Source organism: Balaenoptera borealis, assembly GCF_965194805.1.
Source record: "Balaenoptera borealis genome assembly, chromosome: 4".
NCBI classification, from domain to species: Eukaryota; Metazoa; Chordata; class Mammalia; order Artiodactyla; family Balaenopteridae; genus Balaenoptera; species Balaenoptera borealis.
In genome coordinates, this window is record NC_138861.1 from 48,633,874 (window position 1) to 48,661,789 (window position 27,916).

The window sequence follows — 27,916 nt, forward strand, 5'->3', positions numbered from 1 at the left end:
TGATCTGTTATTAATGGGCAATTAGAATTTTCCTAAACTTTTGCTATTATAAAAAATGTTTTAGCAAACAGCCTTGTGATGTCATTTTGTACATGCAGGTATTCCTCTTGAATTGACTCCCTTAGATTATGAATAAAAGAGTAAATCATCTATAGTTTTGATACATTTTGTCAGATTTCCCCCACAGACGTTTTATCATTTTGCATTTCTACCAGCAACATATGATTTTTTCACAAGCCTTATGCATAGAATGTGTTATGAAGATTTGGATTTTTACCAAACTGAAAAGAGAAGAAAAATCTCATTGCAGTTCTGATTAGCATTTTTCTTACTAAGAATGGATGGGGTAGTAGTAGATAGAGAAAAAAGTTGGGTCAGAAAAGATTCCTTTTTCATTGTTTGTTTGCTTCTTAAAGACTGAAAAAAGGACAACATATTTTTATGCTGGTAGGAATGATCCAACAGGGAAAACTGGAACTGCAGGAGAGAGACGAGACTGTTGGGAGAACACTGCTGAGTAAGCGGGAGGAAGCGGAAGCTAATGCACAAAGGAAGGAGTTGGCTTGACACCTCTGTCACAGTTCTTCAGAAGTAGGGAAGCAAAGAATATGAAAATTTATGTAGGTAGTCCAGTTGTGGGATCTTGGGAGAAGTCTCCTGATCGCTTCTACTTTTTTCCCCTGTGAAACAGGGAGCAAGATTATCAGCCTGAAGTGAGGACAGTTAATCCTTATAAGTAATCATTTTCCAGTTCTCCTGTTAAGCAATTTCAGAGCTAGACTTTTAGCCCATCTCTACCAGTACTGAATAATCTTACCACGAGCATTTTTTGCACCAATCTTACTCCAGGGCCATCTTATTTTCTTGTCTTTATTTTTTCTTTTCATTTTGCCCTTATTTTCTCACCTGTATTTTTTAATTATACAAACTATCTCAAATCCTCTTTAGATATAGGTGAGGTAAATACAAATAAAACTGGGTATCCTTACAATCTCACAGCATTTTAATCTATTCCTAGTATTGCCTCCTAAATTATTCCTAAATTACAGATTAGTTGTTCCTCTTTTCAAATATTTTCATGGTTCCCAATTTGCAAAAATCCAAATTCTTTATGATGATATGCACGGCTCACTCTGACCTGCCTCTACCTCCATTTTCCAGGCAGGTTTTTTTTTCAATTTTTTAATAAGTTTATTTATTTATTTTTGGCTGTGTTGGGTCTTCGTTGCTGCGTGCGGGCTTTCTCTAGTTGCGGCGAGGGGGGGCTACTCTTCATTACGGTGCGCAGGCTTCTCATTGTCGTGGCTTCTCTTGTTGCGGAGCACCGGCTCTAGGCGCGCAGGCCTCAGCAGTCGTGGCACGCGGGCTCTAGAGCACAGGCTCAGTAGTTGTGGTGCACGGGCTTAGTTGCTCCGCGGCATGTGGGGTCTTCCCGGACCAGGGCTCGAACCCGTGTTACCTGCATTGGCAGGCGGATTCTTAACCACTGCGCCACCAGGGAAGCCCCCAGACAGGTTTTTAAGTTTTCCTTCAATTATCACTCCTTCCTCTATCACACTTGACACTTCAGAACTACTATATAATTCTCTGTTGGCAAAATAAATCTTTCGCTTTCCCAGCGTTTCTTGAGCAGTTCTTCCTACCAAAAATTTTTTTCATCTGTCAATAAAAGTTCCACCCATTATTGATAGTCCAGAGATGATGTTATCTATTATGTATGCTATATAAATCTTCTCAAACAGGATAAAGCATTCTCTCTTATATGATCGTTATTATTTCATTTGTATCTCTAATGAAACAGTTAACTAATACTACCTGTAACATAGTTAAGATGTGTCCTTGTTTGTCTTCCTTGAGAAAGCCTTTTTAACACATCTTCATATCCCTCTTAGCAGTTAACACAGAACTTGTACATAATAGATATTCAATACATGCCTACTGAATTCAATTAAATGTGCATAAAGTTCAAGGCAGCATGATGTAGGCTGTTTGTATCATATTTCTGTTTAGAATTCAAGGAATCTCACATGGGAACACCTTTTCAAAGAGTCTCATATGTGAAAAACATTTTTCATACCTTTAGCAAAAATGACTAATTGCATACTCAAATATATTTCTCTTAATATATTAATTTGGATTTGTGATCCTTTGAGATACTGGTAGTATTTTAAAATTCTTTACTACATTTACTTGTCAGGAGGCTAATTGAGTTATTTTATTTTAATAATTTTTATACAAGACTATATAAAATTATTAACATTATTTTAAAAACTAGATTATAAAATTATACATCTGTTGATCACTTATGTATATAGTATAATGATTAATTTTATGTGTCAACTTGACTTGACCATGGGATGCCTAGATATTTGGTCAAACATTATTCTGGGGCTTCCCTGGTGGTGCAGTGGTTGAGAATCTGCCTGCCAATGAAGGGGACACGGGTTCGAGCCCTGATCTGGGAAGATCCCACATGCCGCGGAGCAACTGGGCACGTGAGCCACAACTACTGAGCCTGCACGTCTGGAGCCTGTGCTCCGCAACAAGAGAGGCCACAATAGTGAGAGGCCTGCGCACCGCAATGAAGAGTGGCCCCCGCTTGCCGCAACTAGAGAAAGCCCTCGCACAGAAACGAAGACCCAACATAGCCAAAAATAAATAAATAAATTTAAAAAAAACATTATTCTGGGTGCTTCTGTGAGAGTGTTTTTGGAAGCAAGTAAACTGAGCAAGGCAGACTGCTCTCCCCAGTATAGGTGGTCCTCATCCAATTATTTGAAGGCCTGAATAGAACAAAATAGTTTACCCACCAGCAGGTAAGAAAGAACTCTTTCCTTCTGACTGCCTTCAAACTAGGACATCAACTTTTTGTTACCTTTGGATTTGATCCGAAATACCAGCTCTTCCTGGGTCCTGAGCCTGTTGGCCTTCAGAGTGGAACTACACCCTCAGTTCACCTGGTTCTCAGACCGGAACTACACCATTGGCTCTCCTGGGTCTCCAGCTTGCTGGCTTACCTTGCAGATCTTGGGACTTGTCTGCCTCCATAATTACATGAGCTAATAAGTCTCTCTTTATATACACACACGCGCGTGCACGCACACAAACACACATATCCTATTGATCCGGTTTCTCTGGAGACCCCTGCTTAATACATATAGATATGAAATATCTATATATAGAAAAAACATGCAGAAATGATAGTTGCTATTTTATTAGAATAGTGCTTTATGGGTTCAAAATTTTTAATATTTTAAGAATCATTTAAAATTTTGTTAAATAAATAACTCCAGGTACATCAGATCTTTGTTAAAGTAATGTATAATAATATCTGATATCTAATATTAGAGAAATATTAATATTTGAGAAAAAGTTTGTACAGTATACAAAGAAAAATGTTTTACTTTTACATTTATTCCAAAAATAATCTGTAAAGTAAATATGGATAATACTTCCATATACATTATTCATAAGCTAAGAGTTTCTATTGTTGATGCAACCTGAAAAGATACAGGCAGAAAGAAGGTCAGTGATACTAAGGTGTAACTAAATTAACACAGTAACGCTGCAATACCACTGAGAGCACTTAGTTCACCTGGTAGATAAACAGCAACGAATGGGTTATAGTTTAGTTACAGTCATTATATGGAAAGGAGAAGGTCATACAAGGAGTGATTATTCAAAAACAGGCAAGTATTTGGCCTTCATATGTTTCTTTGGTTTTTACATAAGCAGAAAAAAAGGAGAATATGATGGCCCACATAATACAACTAACGAATATCTTCTATTAAAGATTAGTAAGCCCAGGGATTAAAAGAAGTCAGGCATTAGAAGTTTTTTTTTAAAAAAAGGTTTTGATCTGCCTCTCACTTCTACTGCATATTTATTTAGCTTCCAAGGGAATTTTTTGCTTTTTGATCTTTGCCAAGGCCCTATTTGTATCAAAGATCTCAGTACCTATCTGTCCCTGATGGATAGCACAGAGAAAATCTATTCCCTTCCCTTAGTGTAATAGCAAGCCAGGATGGTTTCTTGTAGAAGTGGCTGCTTTTGATAATGATGATTCATACACAGGGTTAAACGATAAAGGAACTCGTTCTAGAAGATAGCATTTATAGAAGAGCTAATTAACTATCCATTTAGTCGTTCAACATTTTTTCTGAAAGTCACTAAGCTCGGGATGGTGGTGAAATATAAATATCTCATTCTGGATCAATAATACTACCATATACTAATACATAAGAATATCAACAGCAAGCACGTACATAACGTTTACTGTGTGTCAAGCTTAGTTTATACTTCAGCTTATTCAGTACTACAGAGAGAGAAAGTAACTTTTGTCCAAGGTCACACAGGTAGTTAAGTGCTAGGGGCAGGATTCAAATTCTGGCTCCAGAGCCATATTCTTAACCTCTAAACCAGGGCTTATACTCCTCTGTACTACTGACATTTGGGATCTTTGCTGTGGACAACAGTCTGTGGATATTTATCCTGTGTAGGATAACAGTAGTACGCCTGGTCTCTACTCACTAGATGCCAGTAGAACTACCTTCCTCCTCCTCCCCCTGACCCCCACCGGTTATGACAACTAAAAATGTCTCAAGACATTGCCAACTGTCCGCTGGAAGATAAAGCGGCCTCTGATTCAAAACCACGGCTTTAATCTGTTGTACCTTTCCTAGAATCAGAACTCTAAGTAAAGAAAGCTATATGAATATACATGTATGCATCTATTAAACAAAGTAGAAGTGGTAAATTTGTGCTAAGGAAATTCAAAAGGACAAGATTACTTATGATTATAGAAGAAATGTAAAGCAGGGGGAGTTTAAGCTGAGGTTTGAATGTAGGTTATGTGTCCCCTCTCTGTGCTCTCTTAATATTTTGTACAGATCCACTATTATTGTATATATTTCCATTACTATTATTATTACTATCATTAATTTCTTTTTGTCTATCTGTCCATTACACTGCTGGCCCTTTGAGGTTAAGGACTATTTCTTTTCTTTTCTTTTTTTTTTAAAATATATTTATTTATTTTTGGCTGCATTCGGTCTTCAGTGCTGCATGCGGGCGGCGAGGAGGGGCTACTGTTCGTGGCGGTGCGCGGGCTTCTCACTGCGGTGGCTTCTCTTGCTGCGGAACATGGGCTCTAGAGCGCAGGCTCAGTAGTTGTGGTGCACGGGCTTAGTTGCTCTGCGGCATGTGGGATCTTCCCGGACCAGGGTTCGAACCTGTGTCCCCTGCATTGGCAGGCAGATTCTTAACCACTGCGCCACCAGGGAAGTCCTAGGACTATTTCTTATTCATCTTTGTAACCCTATGGCCTAATATAGTGTAGAATATATAAGTTCTCAATAGATGCTGATTGAAGAAAGGTTGGTACATAGGATGTGGACATGTAGAAATGCAGAAGAGCATTGTTATACAAAAGAGTGAAGCCACAAAGCATAGGACCTGTTTAATAATCACTGACTACAACTTGTGCCTCTGAAAGAGAGGAGTTGAAATATGGTTGGAATCAGACTCTGGAGAGGTTTTCTATGTTTTGTTAAGGAATCTGTACTTAACTGAGTAAGTGGGCCCATGCAGTTCAAACTGGCGTTGTTCAAGGGTCAACCATATGTCAAAAATTTAAATGCACATACTTTTTGATTTCACAATTTTACTATTAGGAAATTATTAGGTTAATTTTTGAACTTACATGCATTGATTATGGGAAATGATATCCAGAGCAAATTCTGAATTCTCCAAAGTTCCCTATCTAAATTATCACAGCTTGCTATACACAATATATATATTTGTTCCAAAATTTCTTTTCATAGCCTTGATAATGAAATTAGATCTTCTGATGTTAATGGCATTACCATCCTCAGACTGGATATTCCTATCATAAACATTTCCATCTTCATTGTTTCATCAAATCAACTGTCAAAACTCTGTCAGGTTTGCTTCCACTATAACCCCATTATCCTCACCCTCTATAGTTCCAAGGCATTGCACGATTTTTAGATCTTTCCCCCAGATTATTAAAGTGTCCCAGTTAGATTCTTACATAATCTTTCATCTCACCTAGTTATCCACTTTCATCAAACTTACCCTCTGAAATAACAAATTATATCATATCACTCTCCTAAAAATATGCCCCAGAAGAAAGTCTCAAGTTCTGGCATTCAAAGTGTTCTTCATTCTGACCTATAGTCTCCCTTTAACCACAGCCTTCCAGGTAGCTAATGCTCAAGCCCAGCCAGTCTGACCAAACATTCCCCTATCACAGTGGACAATTTCCTACCCCTTAGCATTACACATCACAGCAACCCTGAGGGGAATCCCCATTTCTACCTATTTTCAATTTTCTAAATTCTACTCACTCTTCGTAGCTCAACACAAATGCTACCTTCTCTGCGGTATCATTCTAAATTAGAAATTGTTTCTCTTCGAAACTTCCAAACTACTTTATCTCTCTATATAGCATTCATTTCAATTTGCCTTATATTATAGATATACATATATGTATATATATATATATAATCATTAACAAATTTTTAAAATATTTTCCACACATGAGAAAGTGCTGACATAAAATACAAAGACTGAAAAATAAATCTTAAAATTCTTTAAGCATCTTAGAAAAACTCACAAAAAAGGCTATAAATATATTAGATCTATTTAATTAATAAACAAACATTAACCAGATAGTTGCTACTGTAAAACCATCAAGTTGACAAATAATAAGAGAGAGAGAAAGAAAAAAAGAGAAGGAAGGAGGGAAGTAGGAAAGAAGTGAGGGAGGGAGGGGAAGGAAGGAAGGAAGGAAGGAAGGAAGGAAGGAAGGAAGGAGGGAGGGAGGGAGGGAGGAAAGAAGGAAGGAAGGAAGGAAGGAAGGAAGGAAGGTCCAGTTATTTTTGTATCTTCCTCCCAAGCACAGTGTTTTATACACAGCAGGCATTTAATAAGTATTTTAAAACATGAATTAATAATGGCTCACATTTTTTTCATATTTTTTCTTAGATCCATACATTTTTATAAAACTACTTTGAATTTTTAAATATGAACTTCTTGGAATACATGATCATTTTATTTATTTTATTTTTTAATTGAAGTATAGTTACTGTACAATATTACATAAGTTACAGGTGTACAATACAGTGATTCACAATTTTCAAAGGTTAGGCTCCATTTATAGTTATTATAAAATATTTGGCTATATTCCTCATGTTGTACAATATATCCTTGTAGCCTATTTTATACCTAATAGTTTGCACCTCTTACTCCCCCTCTCCCTTTCCCTCTCCCCACTGGTAACTACCAATTTGTTCTCTATATCTGTGAGTTTGATTTTTTTTTTGTTATATTCACTAGTTTGTTGTATTTTTTAGATTCCACACATAAGTGATAACATGATCATTTTAAATTCAATGGATGTTTTTCAGAGGGTTGAAGGTAGCCCAGTGTCTACTTTTCCTACCCCCACCAAAACAAAAAACAAAATAAAGCAAAAAAGACGTAATGTTACCTTTTCAACATCGGAGAGGGAAGTTAGTGATTGATTCTGAAGAACCTCTGGTGCAGTGAATGCTCGAAGATCCTGACTGGAAATATTTTCATCTGTAAATGACACGCTACCAGATGGCAGCAATAGCAGAGACCATGGAGAAATGATGAAGCCAAGAGCAGCAGGATCAGCTATGCTTACTGGTTTGTAACCATACAGAATGAAAAGAAAAAAGAAAGATAAATGCTTAAAATTAAGTGATTATAGATCACGTAAATGAATACCCCAGCATATTCATATATATGTGCAGTTACATACACCAAATCAACATGCTACAAAATGAGAGTGGGTTTCATACACCTAATACTGCTAGCATTATTAACAACAATGCCTTGATTTAGCTTAGTCTTTCAAACTTAGACTAGATGGCAGATCTTAGAAACTAGAAATAGAGAACTTTCATTGTCAGTCATAAGACTATACTTGGTTCAAATACTTATCACAGTGATACAGAGATATGAATAAGAATCAACAGTTCTTACATTTTGTTGGGTGGAGGGTGGTTCGTGGATTCCTTTGAGGATTTGGTAAAAACTATGGTTGAGAGACCATTTCAAGAAAACTGCCCGTAAATACCTTTGTAAACAAAAGGTGTTCGGGGACTTCCCTGGTGGTGCAGTGGTTAAGAATCCGCCTGCCAATGCAGGGGACATGGGTTCGAGCCCTGGTCTGGGAAGATCCCACATGCCGTGGAGCAACTAAGCCCATGGGCCACAACTACTGAGTCTGTGCTCTAGGGCCTGCAAGCCACAGCTACTGAGCCCATGTGCCCAGAGCCCGTGCTCTGCAACAGGAGAAGCCACTGCAATGAGAAGCCCATGCACCGCAACGAAGAGTAGCCCCCACTCGCCGCAACTAGAGAAAGCCCGCGTGCAGCAACGAAGACCCAAGGCAGCCATAAATGAATGAATAAGTAAATTTTATATATATATATATATAGGTGTTCATGGATCTACTCAGAACTCGTTTATGGACCCCAGGTTAAGATTCTCTGATTTAGACTACAGTGTTCTGAAACTGATAGAAAATAATTCCTTTGATAATTCATCAGATTTAGAATTAGTAGTTTCCAACTACAATGAAAGCCTCCTTTTTACATCAAGATGTATATAGTCTTGTATGCATTTATTCATTATTTCAGTAGAATTTCAGGCAGCTCTGTGCTACCAAATGTGATCAATGTGGCCTCTAATTTTGCTATGTTTTGATGTTTGTCTTTATGGGTGCCTAAGAGCTCAGTTTAAGAGTATTAAAAAAAAAGTCCTTAGATTTCAAGTAAAGCTATACATTAGGTTCAACAAAACAGACTTACTAGAAGGAATATTATTTGACCTCCCATTTCAATAGGAAATTAAAATAGGTTTTAAGGTAAATGTTAAATAAAACTGAGTTACAGACGCAAGAAATCTCTATAGGAAGGTCACAGAAGGCCGTTGCCCGCCAATGCCATGATTATTCAATCTGAATGTGTTACACTGCTCTCTAAGTCAAATCATAAGAAACTGACAGAAGTCTATGGAATAGTTTATCAAACATACAGTATCTATGCTTTCCTAAAAACAACTTTCATTAGAATTGAATCATCCATCCTTTCTGACTTTTTAACCTCTACCTATGGTCAAGATTCTGATCATCAGAACTTGACTTACGCTGATAAAAAAGTAAACTATTAAAATTCATTTCTCCTTTGAAGATTAAAAAGCCAACTGTACATCCTCCTGCATTCTTATGAATTTGAAACATGTCTTTAACAACTGTGTCAAGGAAGAAAAATGTGTTTGAATGCATCTTTAATCAGTCAGCATATCTTATGTGGCCCTGAGGCCGAGTTACAGACCAGTGGTCCTCACATTCCTACTCAACCACACATCAGGTTGCTAACAACATGACTCAGAATTCTCATGGCAAAATATGTTTCAATGAATCATCATAGCTGTTAAACTTAGGTATTCTGTTGCCTTTCACAGCCACTTTACACACTGTCTTTTACTTGAGATTTTTCTTGTTTCTGAGGTAGGACTGTATTGCTATAAACTTCCCTCTAGGTTTGGGTCATCGTGTTTTCATTGTCATTTGTTTCTAGGTATTTTTTGATTTCTTCAGTGATCTCTTGGTTACTGAGTAGTGTATTGTTTAGCCTCCATGTGTTTGTATTTTTTAGTTTTTTTCCTGTAATTGATATCTAGTCTCATAGCGCTATGGTCAGAAAAGATACATGGTACGATTTTAATTTTTTAAAATTTACCAAGGCTTGATTTGTGACCCAAGATATGATCTATCCTGGAGAATGTTTCATGAGCACTTGAGAAAAAAGTGTATTCTGTTGTTTTTGGATGGAATGTCCTATAAATATCCATTAAGTCCATCTTGTTTAATGTGTCATTTAAAGCTTGTGTTTCCTTATTTATTTTCATTTTGGATGATTTGTCCATTGGTGAAAGTGGAGTGTTAAAGTCCCCTACTATGACTGTGTTACTGTCGATTTCCCCTTTTATGGCTGTTAGCATTTGCCTTATGTTTTGAGGTGCTCCTGTGTTGAGTGCATAAATATTTACAATTGTTGTATCTTCTTCTTGGATTGATCCCTTGATCATTATGTAGTGTCCTTCTTTGTCTCTTGTAATAGTCTTTCTTTTAAAGTCTATTTTGTCTGATATGAGAATTGCTACTCCAGCTTTCTTTTGATTTCCATTTGCATGGAATATCTTTTTCAATCCCCTCATTTTCATACGGTATGTGTCCCTAGGTCTGAAGTGTGTCTCTTGTAGACAGCATATACACGGGTCTTGTGTTTGTATCCATTCAGCCAGTTTATATCTTTTGGTTGGAGCATTTAATCCATTTACGTTTAAGGTAATTATCAATATGTATGCTCCTATTACCATTTTCTTAATTGTTTCAGGATTGTTTTTGTAGGTCTTTTCCTTCTCTTGTGTTTCCTGCCTGAGAAGTTCCTTGAACATTTGTTGTAAAGCTAGCTTGGTGGTGCTGAATTCTCTTAGATTTTGCTTGTCTGTAAAGGTTTTAATTTCTCTGTCGAATCTGAATGAGATCCTTGCTGGGTAGAGTAATCTTGGTTGTAGGTTTTTCCCTTTCATCACTTTAAATACGTCCTGCCACTCCCTTCTGGCTTGCAGAGTTTCTGCAGAAAGATCAGCTGTTAACCTTATGGGGATTCCCTTGTATGCTATTGTTGCTTTTCCCTTGCTGCTTTTAATATTTTTTCTTTGTATTTAATTTTTGATAGTTTAATTAATATGTGTCTTGGCGTGTTTCTCCTTGGATTTATCCTGTATGGGACTCTCTGTGCTTCCTGGACTTGATTGACTATTTCCTTTCCCATATTAGGGAAGTTTTCAAGTATAATCTCTTTAAATATTTTCTCAGTCCCTTTCTTTTTCTCTTCTTCTTCTGGGACACCAATAATTCGAACATTGGTGCATTTAATGTTGCCCCAGAGGTCTCTGAGACTGCCCTCAATTCTTTTCATTCTTCTTTCTTTATTCTGATCTGCAGTACTTATTTCCACTATTTTATCTTCAAGCTCACTTATCCATTCTTCTGCCTCAGTTATTCTGTTACTGATTCCTTCTAGAGAATTTTTAATTTCATTTATTGTGTTGTTCATCATTGTTTGTTTGCTCTTTAGTTCTTCTAGGCCCTTGTTAATCCTTTCTTGTATTTTCTCCATTCTATTTCCAAGATTTTGGATCATCTTTACTATCATTACTCTGAATTCTTTTTCAGGTAGACTGCCTATTTCCTGTTCATTAGTTTGGTCTGGTGGGTTTTTACCTTGCTCCTTCATCTGATGCATATTTCTCTGTCTTCTCATTTTGTTTAACTTACTGTGTTTGGGGTCTCCTTTTCACAGGCTGCAGGTTTGTAGTTCCTGTTGTTTTTGGTGTCTGCCCCCAGTGGGTGAGGTTGGTTCAGTGGGCTGTGTAGGCATCCTGGTGGAGGGGACTGGTGCCTGTGTTCTGGTGGATGAGGCTGGATCCTGTCTTTCTGGTGGGCAGGACCACATCCGGTGGTGTGTCTTCGGGTGTCTGTGACCTTATTATGATTTTAGGCAGCCTCTCTGCTAATGGGTGGGGTTGTGTTCCTGTCTTGCTAGTTGTTTGGCATGGGGTGTCCAGCACTGCAGCTTGTTGGTCGTTGAGTGGAGCTGGGTCTTAGTGTTGAGATGGAGATCTCTGGGAGAGCTCTCACCAACTGATATTACGTGGGGCCTGGAGGTCTCTGGTAGTCCAACGTCCTGAACTCGGCTCTCCTACCTCAGAGGCTCAGTCCTGACACCCAGCCGGAGCACCAAGATCCTGTCAGCCTCACAGCCAGGTATGTGGGGATTTTCTTGCCTTTTGGGAAGTCTGGGGTCTTCTGCCAGCGTTCAGTAGATGTTCTGTAGGAGTTGTTCCACATGCAGATATATTTTTGATGTATTTGTGGGGAGGAAGGTGATCTCCACATCTTACTCCTCTGCCATCTTGAAGATCCGCCCCCACACAGTCTTTTAAAAGCTTCTTCTCGGGTATCTCATGCACAAATACCACAGAATCCAGCCAGAGAAGAACTCAAACAAGGCAGAAGAATATTTTCTTTGCCAAAGAATGCTATTCAAAATATTGAGATTTCACATGTCACGGACATAATAAAGTAGTCTATAATCAATTCTTTTCAAATTAGCAACTAAAGGGAACAAACACTAGGAGACCAATTCAGAAGGCAATGCACTAATATCTGTTATGAGATGATGATGACCTGGAACCACAGTGGTAGTGAGAACCTGTTGGAATGCAAATGTATCCTAGAGGTAGTGACAACAGAATTTCCTGACAGACTGGATGTGGAGTGAGAGAAAGAGGGGACTCAGGATGACTCCAAGAGTTTGGTCTCAGGAATAGGAAGGATGGAGTGTCATTAACTGAGAGTAAGAAGACTGTAAGAATAGCATAGGTTGCTGAGGTAGGGGCTGGGAGATAGTGGTAGGAATTAGAACTTTACTTTGGGACCTATTAAGTTTAAGATATCTGTTAGATATTCAAATGGAGGTGTCAAATATGCAGTTGCATCTCAAGTTTGGGAGAATGGTCTGAAGTGGGGAGTCACTGGTCTAACAGATGGTACTGAAAGCCTTGTAACTGGATGAGATGACCAAAAAGTGAGTTAAGATAGAAAAGAAATCAAGGACATTGGACAGTGCTGTGGGGTACTCCAGCTTTAAGACCAACTGCTCCTTCTCAGTCTTTTCTTCCAGCTTGCTGAACCTAAGAGAGGAGGATGGGATTCTAACTCTCATGCCTAATTCCTGTCATCCTTATTTGGGGACAGAATTATGGTTTCTAGTATATCTATTACTATTTGAATTTATAAATTATTAGGGATCACAGCTAACACAGAAGCATGAATGCCATCCAGAAGTCTAAATGCTATGTCTTGTCCTGCCATTCTTGGTAATGGTATCCACTCAGACCTGAAAAGAGCTTGCTGCACTCCTCCTCCTCATCCCAGGCAACAGACTGACCCTACCCTCTCCTTGACAGGGTAGCATAGAACAGAAACTGTTGAAGGTGAAAGTAATCTATAAGTGCTTATCACTTTGAAATTAAGAGGTCTACTCAATTATCAGCACAATGAAGATCAGCAAAACTAATACTCTGACAAGAACTGTATCTTTCAACTTTTGCTTTATATAATAGGTTTTTGTTTCTTTGTCTTTACTGAACATCTAAAGTATACCCTTATTTTAAGTACTATATATTTAAACATAATATTCTCAAAATTACAAGTCATTTGCTCATAGAGTCCATAGTTTTATTGGGGAGATAAAATGTATTCATAAATAAATACAAGATAAAAAGTATAAGGTATTTAAAAGACAAAACAAAAGGAAATTTAGACGAAACTACTTCAGTTACAAAGAAGAGAGAATTAATTTTTTAAAATATGTGGTCCTTTAACATGAGTAAGATTTGACCATGGTTAAGAGGGAGATTCCAAAGAGAAGAAACAGCCAAAGCAAAGGCATATGGTCAGGAAATTATTAAGTTTGTACAAGGAACAAACTCCAAGAATTTGGAGCACCGGAATGGTAGAGAGCAGTGAAAAACAGAATTACCAACATGGGTCATATTTTTACTTGTTAAAAAACACACATACAAATAAATGACACAAATATTTTTGTTGTTTTCAAATGTGATTTTTAAATGTCTTGTAATAAAGCTAAAGCAGCTGTGACAACAAACTACATTGTTGTCAAATTCCCAAAGCACACACACGACATTTAAGTGCTCCATTCTTCAGAAGACAAACCACAAAATATATTTTTCAATAACTGTAAAGGGTTATGCAAACCTTCAAGTGAGGAAATTTAGAGTCATGGCTACAATCAGTCTAATTCACCCTCCTTCTCTAACTAAAAGAAAAGAATTTAAAGCAAATGTATTCAAAATCCTTCAAAGAATGCTAACAAAAGAATATTTAAAAATGGAATTCCAGAAGCTTGTAATTTGGTGTCCCATAATGTTTTAGTTGTGTGATGACTGTCCTCAAGAATGCTATTATTGTTTAAAAGTAAATCTGATGTGAACTGATTCCAGGACTCAAATGATTCTATTTAAAGACTTTTCCAAACATTCCACAGAGAAAGTTGCTTAATCAAAATTTCAAGCAGTTAGAGGCAAAGTTATAAATAAGCAGAAATTTGATATGCAAAGAAACATCTTAGAGCTTCTTTCCAATGTTCCCTTAAACTAAGCCCCATACCTATATGTTTCCCCCCCACTGAGGGGTCTTACCATTTCCTTTAGATTGTCCCCTTCATTTAATTTTCTTGGCCTTCCAGTTACAGTATAAAAATTAGAGAAATGATCATAACTGGGTAACAAACATGATAAGGCAAAACAATCAAAAGTATCAGCAAATCATCTAAAACACTTCGAACAACAACGAAACCATTTTGACCTGAAAAGTCCCTTTGCCTATCTAAGCACATATATGTTCTATTATAGTACTTGGCAAAAATCTATGCAGAGGCCACTGTTTCAAACTCTGGAGGATCTGATGAAGTCATTCTATGATACAGAATTCTCTCAAAAATTCAGTTCATGTGTGCATAAAAATACACACACACACACACACACACATACACACACACACAGTGTTAAATCAATCATCTGGTGTAACAATGCACAAACAGAAAAAAATATGGTTTAGAATATTTCCCCGATATTTTAACATTTTCTTGATAGTAAAGCTTTGTGATAAACTGTTTAAGGTTCACTGCAACTCACCAAGAAAAAAGGAGAGGACTCAAATCAATAAAATTAGAAATGAAAAAGGAGAAGTTACAATGGACACCACAAAAATACAAAGGATCATAAGAGACTGCTACAAACAACTATATGCCAATAAAATGGACAACCAAGAAGAAATGGAAAAAATCTTAGAAAGATACAACCTTCCAAGACCAGACTAGGAAGAAATAGAAAATATGAACAGATCAATCACAAGTACTGAAATTGAAACTGTAATTAAAAAAACTCCCAACAAACAAAAGTCCAGGACCAGATGGCTTCACAGGTGAATTCTATCAAACATTTAGAGAAGAGCTAACACCTATCTTTCTCAAACTCTTTCAAAAAATTGCAGAGGGAGGAACACTCCCAGGCCCATTCTATGAGGCCACCATCACCCTGATACCAAAACCAGAGAAAGATGTCACAAAGAAAGAAAACCACAGGCCAATATCACTGATGAACATAGATGTATAAATACTCAACAAAATACTAGCAAACCAAATCCAACAATACATTAAAAGGATCATACACCATGATCAAGTAGGATTTATCCTAGAGATGCAAGGATTCTTCAAAATCTGCAAATCAGTGTGATACACCACATTAACAAACTGAAGAATAAAAACCATATGATCATCTCAATACATATAGGAAAAGCTTCTGACAAAATTCAACACCGATTTATGATAAAAGGTCTCCAGAAAGTGGGAATAGAGGGAACTTACTTCAACATAATAAAAGGCATATGTGACAAACCCACAGCTAACATCATTCTCAACAGTGAAAAGCTGAAAGCATTCCCTCTAAGATCAGGAACAAGGCAAGGACATCCATTGTCACCACTTTTATTCAACACAGTTTTGGAAGTCCTTGCCATGGCAATCAGAGAAGGAAAAGAAATAAAAGGAGGACTTGCCTGGTGTTGCAGTGGTTAAAAATCCGCCCGCCAATACAGGGGACACAGGTTTGAGCCCTGATCCAGGAAGCTCCCACATGCTGTGGAGCAACTAAGCCCATGTGCCATAACTACTGAGGCTGCGCTCTAGAGCCTGTGAGCCACAACTACTGAAGCCCGCATGCTTAGAGCCCGTGCTCCACAACAAGAGAAGCCATCGCAATGAGAAGTCTGTGCACTGCAATGAAGAGTAGCTCCCACTCGCCGCAACTAGAGAAAGCCTGCATGCAGCAACAAAGGCCCAACACAGCCAAAAATAAATAAATAAAAATAAATTTAAAAGAAAGAAATAAAAGGAATATAAATTGGAAGTAAAACTGTCAAATATTTGCAGATGACATGGTACTATACAAAGAAAATCCTAAAGATGTTACCAGAAAACTACTAGAGCTCATCAATAAATTTGGTAAAGTTGCAGGATACAAAATTAATACACAAAAATCTCTTGTATTCCTACATACTAATAACAAAAGGTCAGAAAGAGAAATTAAGGAAATAATCCCATTTACCATTGCATCAAAAAGAATAAAATACTGAGGAATAAACCTACCTATGGAGACAAAAGACTTCTACTCTGAAAACTATAAAATGCTGATGAAAGAAATTGGAGATGACACCAACAGATGCAAGGATATATACCATGTTCTTGTATTGGAAGACCCAATATTGTCAAAATGACTATACTATCTAAGGCAATCTACAGATTCAATGCAATCCCTATCAAATTACCAATGGCATTTTTCACACAACTAGAATAAAAAATTCTAAAATTTATATGGAAACACAAAGACCCCAAATAGCCAAAGCAATCCTCAGAAAGAAAAACAGAGTTGGAGAAATCAGACTCCCTGACTTCAGACTATACTACAAAGCTACAGCAATCAAAACATCATGATACAGATGATGCAAAAGCAGAAATATAGATCAATGGAACAGGATAGAAAGCCCAGAAATAAACTCACATACCCATTGTCAATTAATCTATGACAAAGGGGGCAAGAATACATAATGGAGAAAAAACAGTCTCTTCAATAAGTGGTGCTGGGAAAACTGGACAGCTACCTGTAAAAGAATGGAATTAGAATACTCTCTAACACCACACACAAAAATAAACTCCAAATGGATCAAAGAGCTAAATGTAAGGCCGGTTACTGTAAAACTCTTAGAGGAAAACATAGGCAGAACACTTTTTGACGTAAATCACAGCAATATCTTTTGTGACCCACCTCCTACAGTAATGAATATAAAAATAAGCAAATGGGACCTAATTAAACTTAAATGCTTCTGCACAGCAAAGGAAACCATAAACAAAATGAAAAGATGGCCCACAGAATGGGAGTAAATACTTGCAAATTAAGCAAGCGACAAGGGATTAGTCTCCAAAATATACAAACAGCTCATGCAGATCTGTGTCAAGAAAACAAACAACCCAATCAAAAAAAAAAAATGGACAGAAGATCTAAATAGACATTTCTCCAAAGAAAACATACAGATGGCCAAAAAGCATGTGAAAAGATGCTCAACATCACTAATTATCAGAGAAATGCAAATCAAAACTACAGCGAGGTATCACCTCACACCAGTCAGAATGGCCATCATCAAAAAGTCTATAGACAGAGGCTTCCCTGGTGGCGCAGTGGTTGAGAATCCGCCTGCCAGTGCAGGGAACACAGGTTCGATCCCTGGTCGGGGAAGATCCCACATGCCACAGAGCAACTAAGCCTGTGTGCCACAACTACTGAGCCTGTGCTCTAGAGCCCGTGAGACACAACTACTGAGCCCCCGTGCTGCAACTACTGAAGCCCACATGCCTAGAGCCCGTGCTCTGCAGCAAGAGAAGCCACCGCAATGAGAAGCCCGCGCACTGCAATGAAGAGTAGCCCCTGCTTGCCGCAACTAGAGAAAGCCCGCGTGCAGCAACAAGGACCCAAAACAGCCAAAATAAATAAATAAAATAAATAATTAAAAAAAAAAAGTCTATAGACAATAAATGCTGGAGAGGGTGTGGAGAAAAGGAAATCCTCCTACACTGTTGGTGGGACTGTCAATTGGTACAACCACTACGGAGAACAGTATGGAGGTTCCTTAAAAAACTAAAAACAGAACTACCATATGATCCAGCAATCCCACTCCTGGGCATATATCCAGAGAAAACCATAATCTGAAAGGATGCATGCACCCCAGTGTTCACTGCAGCACTATTTACAATAGCCAAGACATGGAAGCAACCTAAATGTCCTTGGACAGAGGAATGGATAAAGAAGATGTAGTACATATATACAATGTAATATTAGTCAACCATAACAAAGAATGAAATAATGCCATTCACAGCAACATGGATGGACCTAGAGATTCTCAGACTAAGTGAAGTAACTCAGACAGAGAAAGACAAATACCAAATGATATCACTTGTGTGGAATCTAATTTAAAAAAAAGAAACACACAAATGAACTTATTTACAAAACAGAAACAGACTTACAGATATCGAAAAGAAACATATGGTTACTGAAGGGGAAACATGGTGGGGAGGGATAAATCATAAGCTTGGGTTGAACACACACACACACACACACACACACACACACACTACTATATATGATAGATAACCAACAAGGGCCTACTGTATAGCACAGGGAACTCTACTCAATATTTTGTGGTAACCTATATGACAAAGGAATCTAAAAAAGAATGAATGTATGTGCATGTATAACTGAATCACTTTGCTGTACACCTGAAACTAACACAAGATTAGTAAATCAACTATACTCCAAAAAAAAAAAAAAAAGATTCATGGGAAATTACAGTCTATGCTCCAAATTGATTCCCAATTAAAAATTTATTATTTCCTCATAAATTTTGTTACTAACTTTTAAAACTTCAGTTTCTCTAATATGAAACAACAGAATAGCAACCCCTTTTTGAAAATAAAATTATGCCTTACAATTGGAATTAAGACATCTGTATAGGGACTTCCCTGGTGGTGCAGTGGTTAAGAACGTGCCTGCCAATGCAGGAGACACGGGTTCGATCCCTGGTCCCGGAAGATCCCACATGCCGTGGAGCAACTTAAGCCCATGCACCACAACTACTGAGCCTGCACTCTAGAGCCCGTGAGCCACAATTACTGAGCCCATGTGCCACAACTACTGAAGCCTGTGTGCCCTAAAGCCCGCACACCGCAACTACTGAGCTCACGCGCCGCAACTACTGAAGCCCGCATGCTCTAGGGCCCGCGTGCTGCAACTACTGAAGCCCACGTGCCTAGAGCCTGTGCTCTGCAACAAGAAAAGCCACGACAACGAGAAGCCCACACACCACAACGAAAAGTAGCCCTGCTTGCAGCAACTGGAGAAATTCCACACGCAGCAATGAATACCCAACGCAGCTAAAAATAAAATAAAATAATAAATTTAAAAACATTAATTAAAAAAAAAATCTGTGTAACATAAATTGATAATGATCATCTCTTCAAAGACATTTTACATCATGTAAATTTTCTTGATGTAGCCAATCATTCAACAGCATTTAATAAACTCCTATAAGCCTTTGGTCCTCAAGAACTTATGTTCTGTTATAGTATGTCCCAGACTTTGCTAAGCATCCAAATCTCTAAACTCACCTAGGAGATTTAAAAATATATAAGACAAACTGTCAGCTTCATATCATTCCTTTTATTATCTGACTTCATTAATTTAGTATATAGTCTCATTTAATTAAGAGAGGCAGTAAGGTGTAATGGTTAGGACTAAAGCCAGAATCCCTGGGTTCAGATCCTAGGTTTGACATTTGTAGCTTACACTGTGATCTTAAATAAGTTACTTGGCCTCTCTGTGCCTCAATTTCCTCATCTGAATAGATAAGGCTGCTGTGGGGATTAATGCAAAAAGCACTTAGAGCTGTTTCTCGCACACAGAAAATGCAATACAAAAGTAGTAGCTATTATTATTTAATAAAACTCTGAAGATACCAGATGCAGACAGTATATCTAAGAAAAGTCTCTACTTAAGTTCATCTTCAATCATCTATTTAGCTTTTTCCCCCACAATGGAAGACAAGGAGCATACCATACATAACAAGTACTGTTTCAGAATAACAAACTGCTCAGATTGCTCTATTTTAGATCTTTGGGGATTTGGGGGGCATTTCTTACCTAAAAGTCATACTAGAAATACAGATGATTTAAGATACAAAGTATCCTAAAATACTGTTTTTTTCTTTAATTCCTTGGGGAATATATCTTCTACAAGTGTTCTATTTATTGCATGGCATTTCTAGTTAGCATAGATCCCAAATTTAGAAAAACTAGTTTAAAATTTTACAAGCAAGAAACTTTGTACTTACTGAGTAACTAACTACACATGTGAAATTGGTTTTAGTGTACCTAGTCATTATCTTCAGGTATAACATGAATTATTAGATTCATGTTAATAAAAAATTATCTGAATGTACACATATCAACTACAGTAAGAACATACAGTTTTAGAAATTTTTATTTGTAATAGAATTTACAGCATTCTGATAACACAAAATTATGCAAACTCGTCAGTCTAAATTGATATATATGAGCTTTTCTTCACTAGAATAGGAAAAGACATTTTTATCTCTTACTGATGACATTTAATAACACAAACACACACATTCTTTTCTTTTTTTTAAACACTAAACACAAGCAAGCCACCTATCCAAACCACAACCACTGGAATCTTGGTATGACTTACGCATCAATTAGGCTTTTAGTAGTTTTGTTTTGTTACGTAGTTGCAAGACTCTTGAGGTAATTCCAAACCATGTATCTTCATAACAAAACACTAAATGAGATCTGAGTTTAACAAAAGTGATATATGTATGTAATCTATATTAGTAAAACTAAATTGGTTATGATTATTAAAAGCGATAGGGTTTAAATACCTGGACAATATGGATAGAAGGCAGCAGGTCTCTTAGCCTTTGCCCTCCTTTTCAGCAAACCTCCTTGGCCACCTGATCAGCATTAAAGAAACTGTTGTAGAAATATTTCTCCCTTCCGTTCTTATCATATTCTGAAGAAACTGCCCACTTTGTTCCTTTAGCATATTAAGTTCCTCCTCTCTGATTTTTCTTTAGTGTTCACCTTTTCCACCAATGTTCTTTACTCACATCAATAAAAACTGCACACCTCAGGGGCTTCCCTGGTGGCGCAGTGGTTGAGAATCTGCCTGCCAATGCAGGGGACACAGGTTCGAGCCCTGGTCTGGGAGGATCCCACGTGCCGCGGAGCAACTAGGCCCGTGAGCCACAACTACTGAGCCTGCGCATCTGGAGCCTGTGCTCCGCAACAAGAGAGGCCGCGACAGTGAGAGGCCCGCGCACCGCAATGAAGAGTGGCCCCCGCTTGCCGCAGCTAGAGAAAGCCCTCGCACAGAAACGAAGACCCAACACAGCCATAAATAAATAAATAAATTTAAAAAACAAAACAAACCAAAAAAAACTGCACACCTCAAAATTATATGACAAAATACTGAACAAAATGCTTCTGTAACTCTTTTCACACATTTCTTCTACAATATAAGTGGTTTAAGAATAGGAAATATGAATTTCCTAACGATCAAGTACAACACCATTATGATAAGGTAATTGCAATACTTGAAAAAAATGAATTTGTTTACAATGCTAACTCTAGACCACCAGTCCACACCTTTTAAAGGTGTCCTCTGCCCTGATCTACGACAATAACTTATCAATTTACATTCTGCTGGTCACAAAAAAATTTTATTTTGAATCGCTATTATGAAGAAAAAGTTTTCTTTCAACTTTCGAACACCAGGAACTCTAAATTATTCACTGAGGGAATATTCTGGATCTTCAGTTTATTCACCAATCTTTATTACTTGTAGTTACATTTTCAAGTATGATTCAAAGGAAGTGTCAGCTTTTTTAACTGGAATACTAAAACAAACTTATTTACAAAGTATCTGATTTTGAGGGCTTAGGGGTAATTGAGAAAGCAGAGTCCTCCTGTCTCCTAACTCACAGGATTTTTGTGTGAATTCTGGAGACAGGGCACAGGATTCTATACAGTATTTTCTAAAAGTTTCCTGGGGGACTTCCCTGGTGGTTCAGTGGTTAAGAATCCGCCTGCCAATGCAGGGGACACGGGCTTGATCTCTGGTCCGGGAAGATTCCACATGCCACAGGGCAACTAAGCCCATGTGCCGCAACTACTGAGCCTGCGTGCCGCAACTACTGAAGCCCACGCCTAGAGCCTGTGCTCCGCAACAAGAGAAGCCACCGCAATGAGAAGCCCTCACACCACAACAAAGTGCAGCAATGAAGATCCAGCACAGCCTAATTAATTAATTAATTAATTAATTTTAAAAAGACATCAAACTGTATATTAAAAAAAAAAAGCTTCCTGGGGATTCAGATGGGCACACCAATCTACCCGACACACAAACAGGAACCAATGCCCTTATCAGGGGCAATAAAATAGCATCATAGCTCAATTAAGTTGCGTCTTGACCTTGTACTTGCTCCATCTCTATGTCAATTAACTAATACTAAGGATATCATGAGATGGAACATGTATGGCTTTATATCCTTCCTTAAAGCTTAAAAATTTTTTTTCACTTTATAAAGCCATGAATGAGGCATTTAATAAGAGATATGGTAAGCTAGAAAGTGTTACAAGAAACTATTTTATCAAATTATAATAAAGTCATTTTGTATTAGAAAGGCAGAATGACTACCAGAAATAATTTTAGACTAGAAGCGAGACCTAAACAGCTCTTCTCTGTAAGAGGGAAGCTGAATAAATGGCACCAAACTGAGGATATCGTTGACTGTGCATTTAGAAATGAATTCCCTTATGCAGCTGATAAAATTATCTTTATTTGGCTTTTTTTTCTATCTTATTCCCAAAGGAAAGCAAACTGCAAATGAACTTCCAATGCACTTTGCTTCTTTCTGACACTTTCTAAAATCCAATGAATATCTACATTGTATCTCTTCAAACCTTGAGGTGAGCACCTTTGATCTCTTCTACCCTGATATGTCAATGTGGTATTAAGCATACAACCAGTATGTGGAAAACATCCTGGGATTAATACCAATTTTTTATTTCCCCAAGGAGGGCCTAAACTTTGAGAGCAAAACTGTTTCTTACGTCTATCATATTTTAGGCTGTAGACTTCCAATAGACAAATTTGCTTGAAGGTGGTTTCTTTCTTAAAATGCACAAATCATATCTTATTTGAGTATTCCATTCAAGCAGTTGCAAAAATGTTAATCTTGAATGGTAAAGTCTATTTAAAAACTTGATTTTATTGCTAGTTTAACAATTTTGTCTAAGCAATCTTGGAACCAAGTGCTAAGCTTCTTAAAGCACTGGCATTTCTGTTGCCACCTAACAACTTCATGACAGCCCCTGTAGATCACACAACTGCCACATTATATTTTGCCAGACAAAATAAATTATAACTGAGGTAATTAGCAATAGAAATAACTTTTACAGTAAAGGCCCTTTATAAAGCAGCGGGTTTGGGGTTTCCCCCCGCCCCAATACAGACAAAGTTTCAGGTTAAAGGAGATCTTCCTCCACCCTTGCTACCTGCATGAAGCTGGGGAAAAAAAGAACACAAAATTTTAAAAGTGAACTCACCAACTTCTCTTCACTTTGAAGGACCTGGAATTTATACAAAGACTGAAAAACCAATAATATCAAGGGTGACTGTCATTTATTTCATTTTTGAGGAACTAGATGAAAAGGTCAATGAAGATTAGTGTATATTTTCAGTTTGCAGAGGAAGGAAATAGTATTCCAGAAAGAAACTGGCTTGATTTATGATGACAGACTTCCACATAACCATGATCTGTAGCTGCTTATGAAAAACATTTTTGTGCTCACTAATGCTATTCTCTGCTGCTCTTCAGATTACCATCCTCCTATTTTACATTTTAAAGAAATTTTCCTTCTCAAAGGAAAAAGGAAGGAGGGGGCTTATTTGAATGGTAAACTATTCTATTTTTCAAAAAGAAATATAACGATATATTTCTTGTAAAAATGTTAACCATGACTGACACACATCACCCCAAGAAAAATCTTAACCTGTTACTAAATGATACAAAGCATAAAGCCCCCTTCTAATTTCTATATTTGAGAAAAGAAACATGAGAATTGCAAAACGTTTTCTTTAAAAAGCTTAGTTACATAATATGGAAAAATCTCGGTCAGAGTGTTGAATAAAAGAAGTCAGACACAAAAGTGTTCACATTGTTATGATTCTATTTATACAATGTTTAAAATTTAAGATTTTTTGCACAGTTGTTTACAGAGTCTGCCATCGGCCTAGAAGACATTGGTTGCAAGGTTCCCCAAAAAGCCTTTCTAGTGACTTCTGTTAAAATTGATTTATAAGGTTTAAATGCGCCCAATACCCTGTGGGAAAAGCTCGATTATTGTACTCAGCTCCATTTCTAGCTGTTTCATTACTCAAGATAATAAATTAGTTACTGCACTGTAAAAAAAAAAAAAAAAAAAAATTTAAGATTGTTTAAAAACTTATTTATGTGATAACTCATAATAATGATTACTCTTGGTAACCAAGAATTGATTAGGAGGAAGCAGGAGAGAAGCCTTCCCGGGTGTTAGAAATGATCTAGGCAGTGGTTATATGAATGTGCACATTTATAAAATTTATCAGGCAGTACAATTAATAATGCTCTTTACTATATATACCTCATTTAAAAAAATTCCTGTAAGTATTAAATTAAAACAATAAATACAGTAAAATTACATTTGTCAGCAAAGATGGGGCTAGAGAGCATGACCTGTAGCTGCTTTCCCCTCTAAACGTATGACTCTTTAAATTTATAAAATGGCCTATTTGTCACATCTAGAGCCAAAAGAATTTCAAATCGAAACACAGTATACTGACAATAGTTGTAGGGGAGGGGTGGTTTACTACAAGTGCTTCATACACTTGTTAAACAACCCACATTATTCATTGTAAGAATGTTAGATATTAAATTAATTTCATGTTTTATAGCTTGTTTCCAGGGAACATATGGGGTAACTTTACCTGGTTCAAATACATTTAACTTGAAGGACCTGTTAATTCTGGCCTTATGTAGGCAGGGCAAGATGTAGCATGTCAAAGACAACTAATACACCCTGTTAATCAAGAAAATTACTATTATAAATAATTAGGAATGTAATATAAAGAGACTAGTTAGGATTTGGTCTTTAAAACCTGCATAGACTATACAAAGATTTACTCAAAAGCTTTTAATCCACAAAAACTTTCCATATTTCTTATAAAGGCTTAAAACAAAACAAAACAACCAGTAAGTCTATTTGAAGTTCAGTGCTTTGTCTCCTTTTTCATGCATTGAGTTACTTACTCTCCTTTGGTTCCACCAGATTGGAAGTTGTACATTTTCTCTCTTTTTGTTTTGTGATTACTATTACAAACTTTAAGGATATTTGACTATGCAAATTCTAAAGTCAAGAAACCTACCATTCTCATGAATAGAATCAAACCCTTAAGCTGTTTTACTCCTGTCATCTATCCCAATCTAAGTCTTATTATTTTATTTATAATTTTAAATTTGACATCATTATTATCGATATTTTATACAGCCAATGCTTATTTAGATTTACCATCAAGTTGACTAATTCTTTTGCTTTCATTCCTTTTTGAAGGTTTCTTCTTCCTTCTGAGTTGAATTTCCTTCTTCCAGAAATACATCTTTTAGTAATTTCCTCAATAAGGGTTTGTTGACGGTAAATACACTGAAAATGTATTTTTCGTCCAAAACTGATGTTTTTCTTGAACCACAGTTTAGGAGGACAGTAAATTCTAACTGAACATTTTAGTAGCCACTAGCCACATATGACGTTTAAGAAAGAACTTGAAATGTGGCTAAGATAAGTGAGGAACTGAATTTTAAACTTATTGTATTTTATTTTATTTATTTTTTATTGAAGTATAGTTGATGTACAATGTTATGTTAGTTTCTGGGGTACCACATACCATATATATATGGTTTATTACAAGATAGTTCCCTGTGCTATACAGTAGGACCTTGTTTATCCATCCTATATATAATAGTTGGCAACTGCTAGTCCCAAACTCCCCATCCAACCCTCCCATTTGGCAACTATAAGTCTGTTCTCTATGTCTGTGAGTCTGTTCTGTTTTGTAGATAGGTTTGTGTCATATTTTAGATTCCACATATAAGTGATATCATATGGTATTTGTCTTTCTCTTTCTGACTTACTTCACTTAGTATGATAATCTCTAGGTCCAGCCATGTAGCTGCAAATGGCATCATTTCATTCTTTTTCATAGCTGAGTAATATTCCATTGCTTATATGTACCACATTGTCTTTATCCATTACTCTGTCCAAGGACATTTAGGTTGCTTCCATGTCTTGGCTATTGTAAATAATGCTGCAACGAACATTGGAGTGCATGTATATTTTTGAATTAGAGTTTTCTCCAGACATATGCTTAGGAGTAGGATTGCTGGATCATATGACAACTCTCTTTTTAGTTTTTTAAGGAACCTCCATACTGTTTTCCATAGTGACTGTACCAATTTACATTACCACCAACAGTGTAGAGGGTTCCCTGCTCTCCACACCCTTTCCAGCATTTGTTATTTATAGACTTTTTGACAATGGTCATTCTGAACGGTGTGAGGTAGTACCTCATTGTAGTTTTGATTTGCATTTCTCTAATAATTAGCAATGTTGAGCATCTTTTCATGTGTCTATTGGCTATCTGTATGTCTTCTTTGGAGAAATGTCTATTTAGGTCTTCTGCCCATTTTTTGATTGGGTTGTCTGTTTTTTTGATATTGAGCTGTATAAACTGTTTGTATATTTTGGAAATTAAGCCCTTGTTGGTCACATCTTTTGCAAATATTTTCTCTCAGTCTGTAGGTTGTCTTTTCATTTTGTTTATGGTTTCCTTTGCTGTGCAAAAGCTTATAATTATTTGATTAGGCCCCATTTGTTTATTTTTGCTTTTACTTCTTTATTTCTTTTTTTTTATTACACACTAAAGAAGCAAAACCATATGTTCATTTCAGTAGATGCAGAAAAAAAATTTGATTCCTTAAAAGTGTAAAAGTTCTAGAAGAAAGCATAGGAGACAATCATTGTAACCCTGAGCTACAAAGATTTCTTAGATATGATATTGAATGCATGATTCATAAAAGAAAAAATGATAAAGTAGTCTTCATCAGAGTTTAAAACATCTACTGCTCTTAACACATTATTAGGAGAATGAAAGGAGAAGTCACAGGTTGGGAGACAAATATTTGCAAATCAGGTAAATATGGTGAATTATAATGATTGATTTCTGAATGTTAAACCAATCTTGTATTCCTGAGGTCTACTTGATCATGATGTATTATAACTTTTATATACTGTTGGACTCGATTTGTTAAAATTTTGTTAAGAATTTTTGCGTCTATGTGCATAAAGTATATTGGTTTATTGTTTTATCTTCTCTAGTGTCTTTGTTTGGTTTTAATATTACAGAAATTTTAGCTTCACAGAAAAAGTTGGGAAGTATTTCCTCCTCTTCAATTTTCTTCAAATGTTTGGTATAGTATTGCTATTATTTCTTCCTTAAAATTTCAGAATTCCCTAGTGAAGCAATATGGGCCTGAAGTTTTCTTTGTGGCACATTAAAAAATATATATTCAATCATCTTAGTAGATATAGGGCAATTTAGGTAGTCCACTTTTTCTTGAATGAGCTTTGGTAGATTGTGTCTTTTAAAGTGTCCATGTAAATGGTTGAATTTTTTCAAGAACTTTGTTCACAATTTTCCATTATTACTCTTAATATGTGTAGAATCTGAAGCAATGTCACTTTTGTCACCTGATACTGGTTTTTTAAACATCTTGTTGCTATGCTCACAGGAGAGCAATCAATTTTAAAACTTTATTGTCCTGTATATATAAAGTGATTCTATAGCTCTAAAAAGGTACTGCTCATGACTTTAAAATAGTTATATTATTTCTGCTCTGCTAACATTAATTCTTATAAGTCACTGAAGTTGGGCCTTGTTTCCTTATCTCTAAAAATGATTAGTTGGGTGAAATGGATTAAGATCTTTC

General features: G+C 36.7%; 1 protein-coding gene and 1 long non-coding RNA gene across 19 annotated transcripts in view; one reads left to right on the plus strand and one right to left on the minus strand.

Annotated features, from left to right (window-relative positions):
* PTPN13 (protein tyrosine phosphatase non-receptor type 13) overlaps positions 1-27,916 on the minus strand; it is a 247,308-nt gene that overhangs the window by 156,818 nt on the left and 62,574 nt on the right. For all 18 annotated transcript variants that reach the window (XR_014244298.1, XM_082391058.1, XM_082391051.1 and 15 more), the window contains one exon: positions 7,514-7,692. Coding sequence is in view for 16 of the 18 variants with exons in the window: in XM_082391058.1 (XP_082247184.1) it covers positions 7,514-7,692 (179 nt within the window). In the remaining 2 variants the exon portion in view is untranslated. The remainder of the gene's footprint in view (positions 1-7,513; positions 7,693-27,916) is intronic.
* LOC309628322 overlaps positions 1-27,916 on the plus strand; it is a 129,346-nt gene that overhangs the window by 44,471 nt on the left and 56,959 nt on the right. The window lies entirely within an intron of this gene.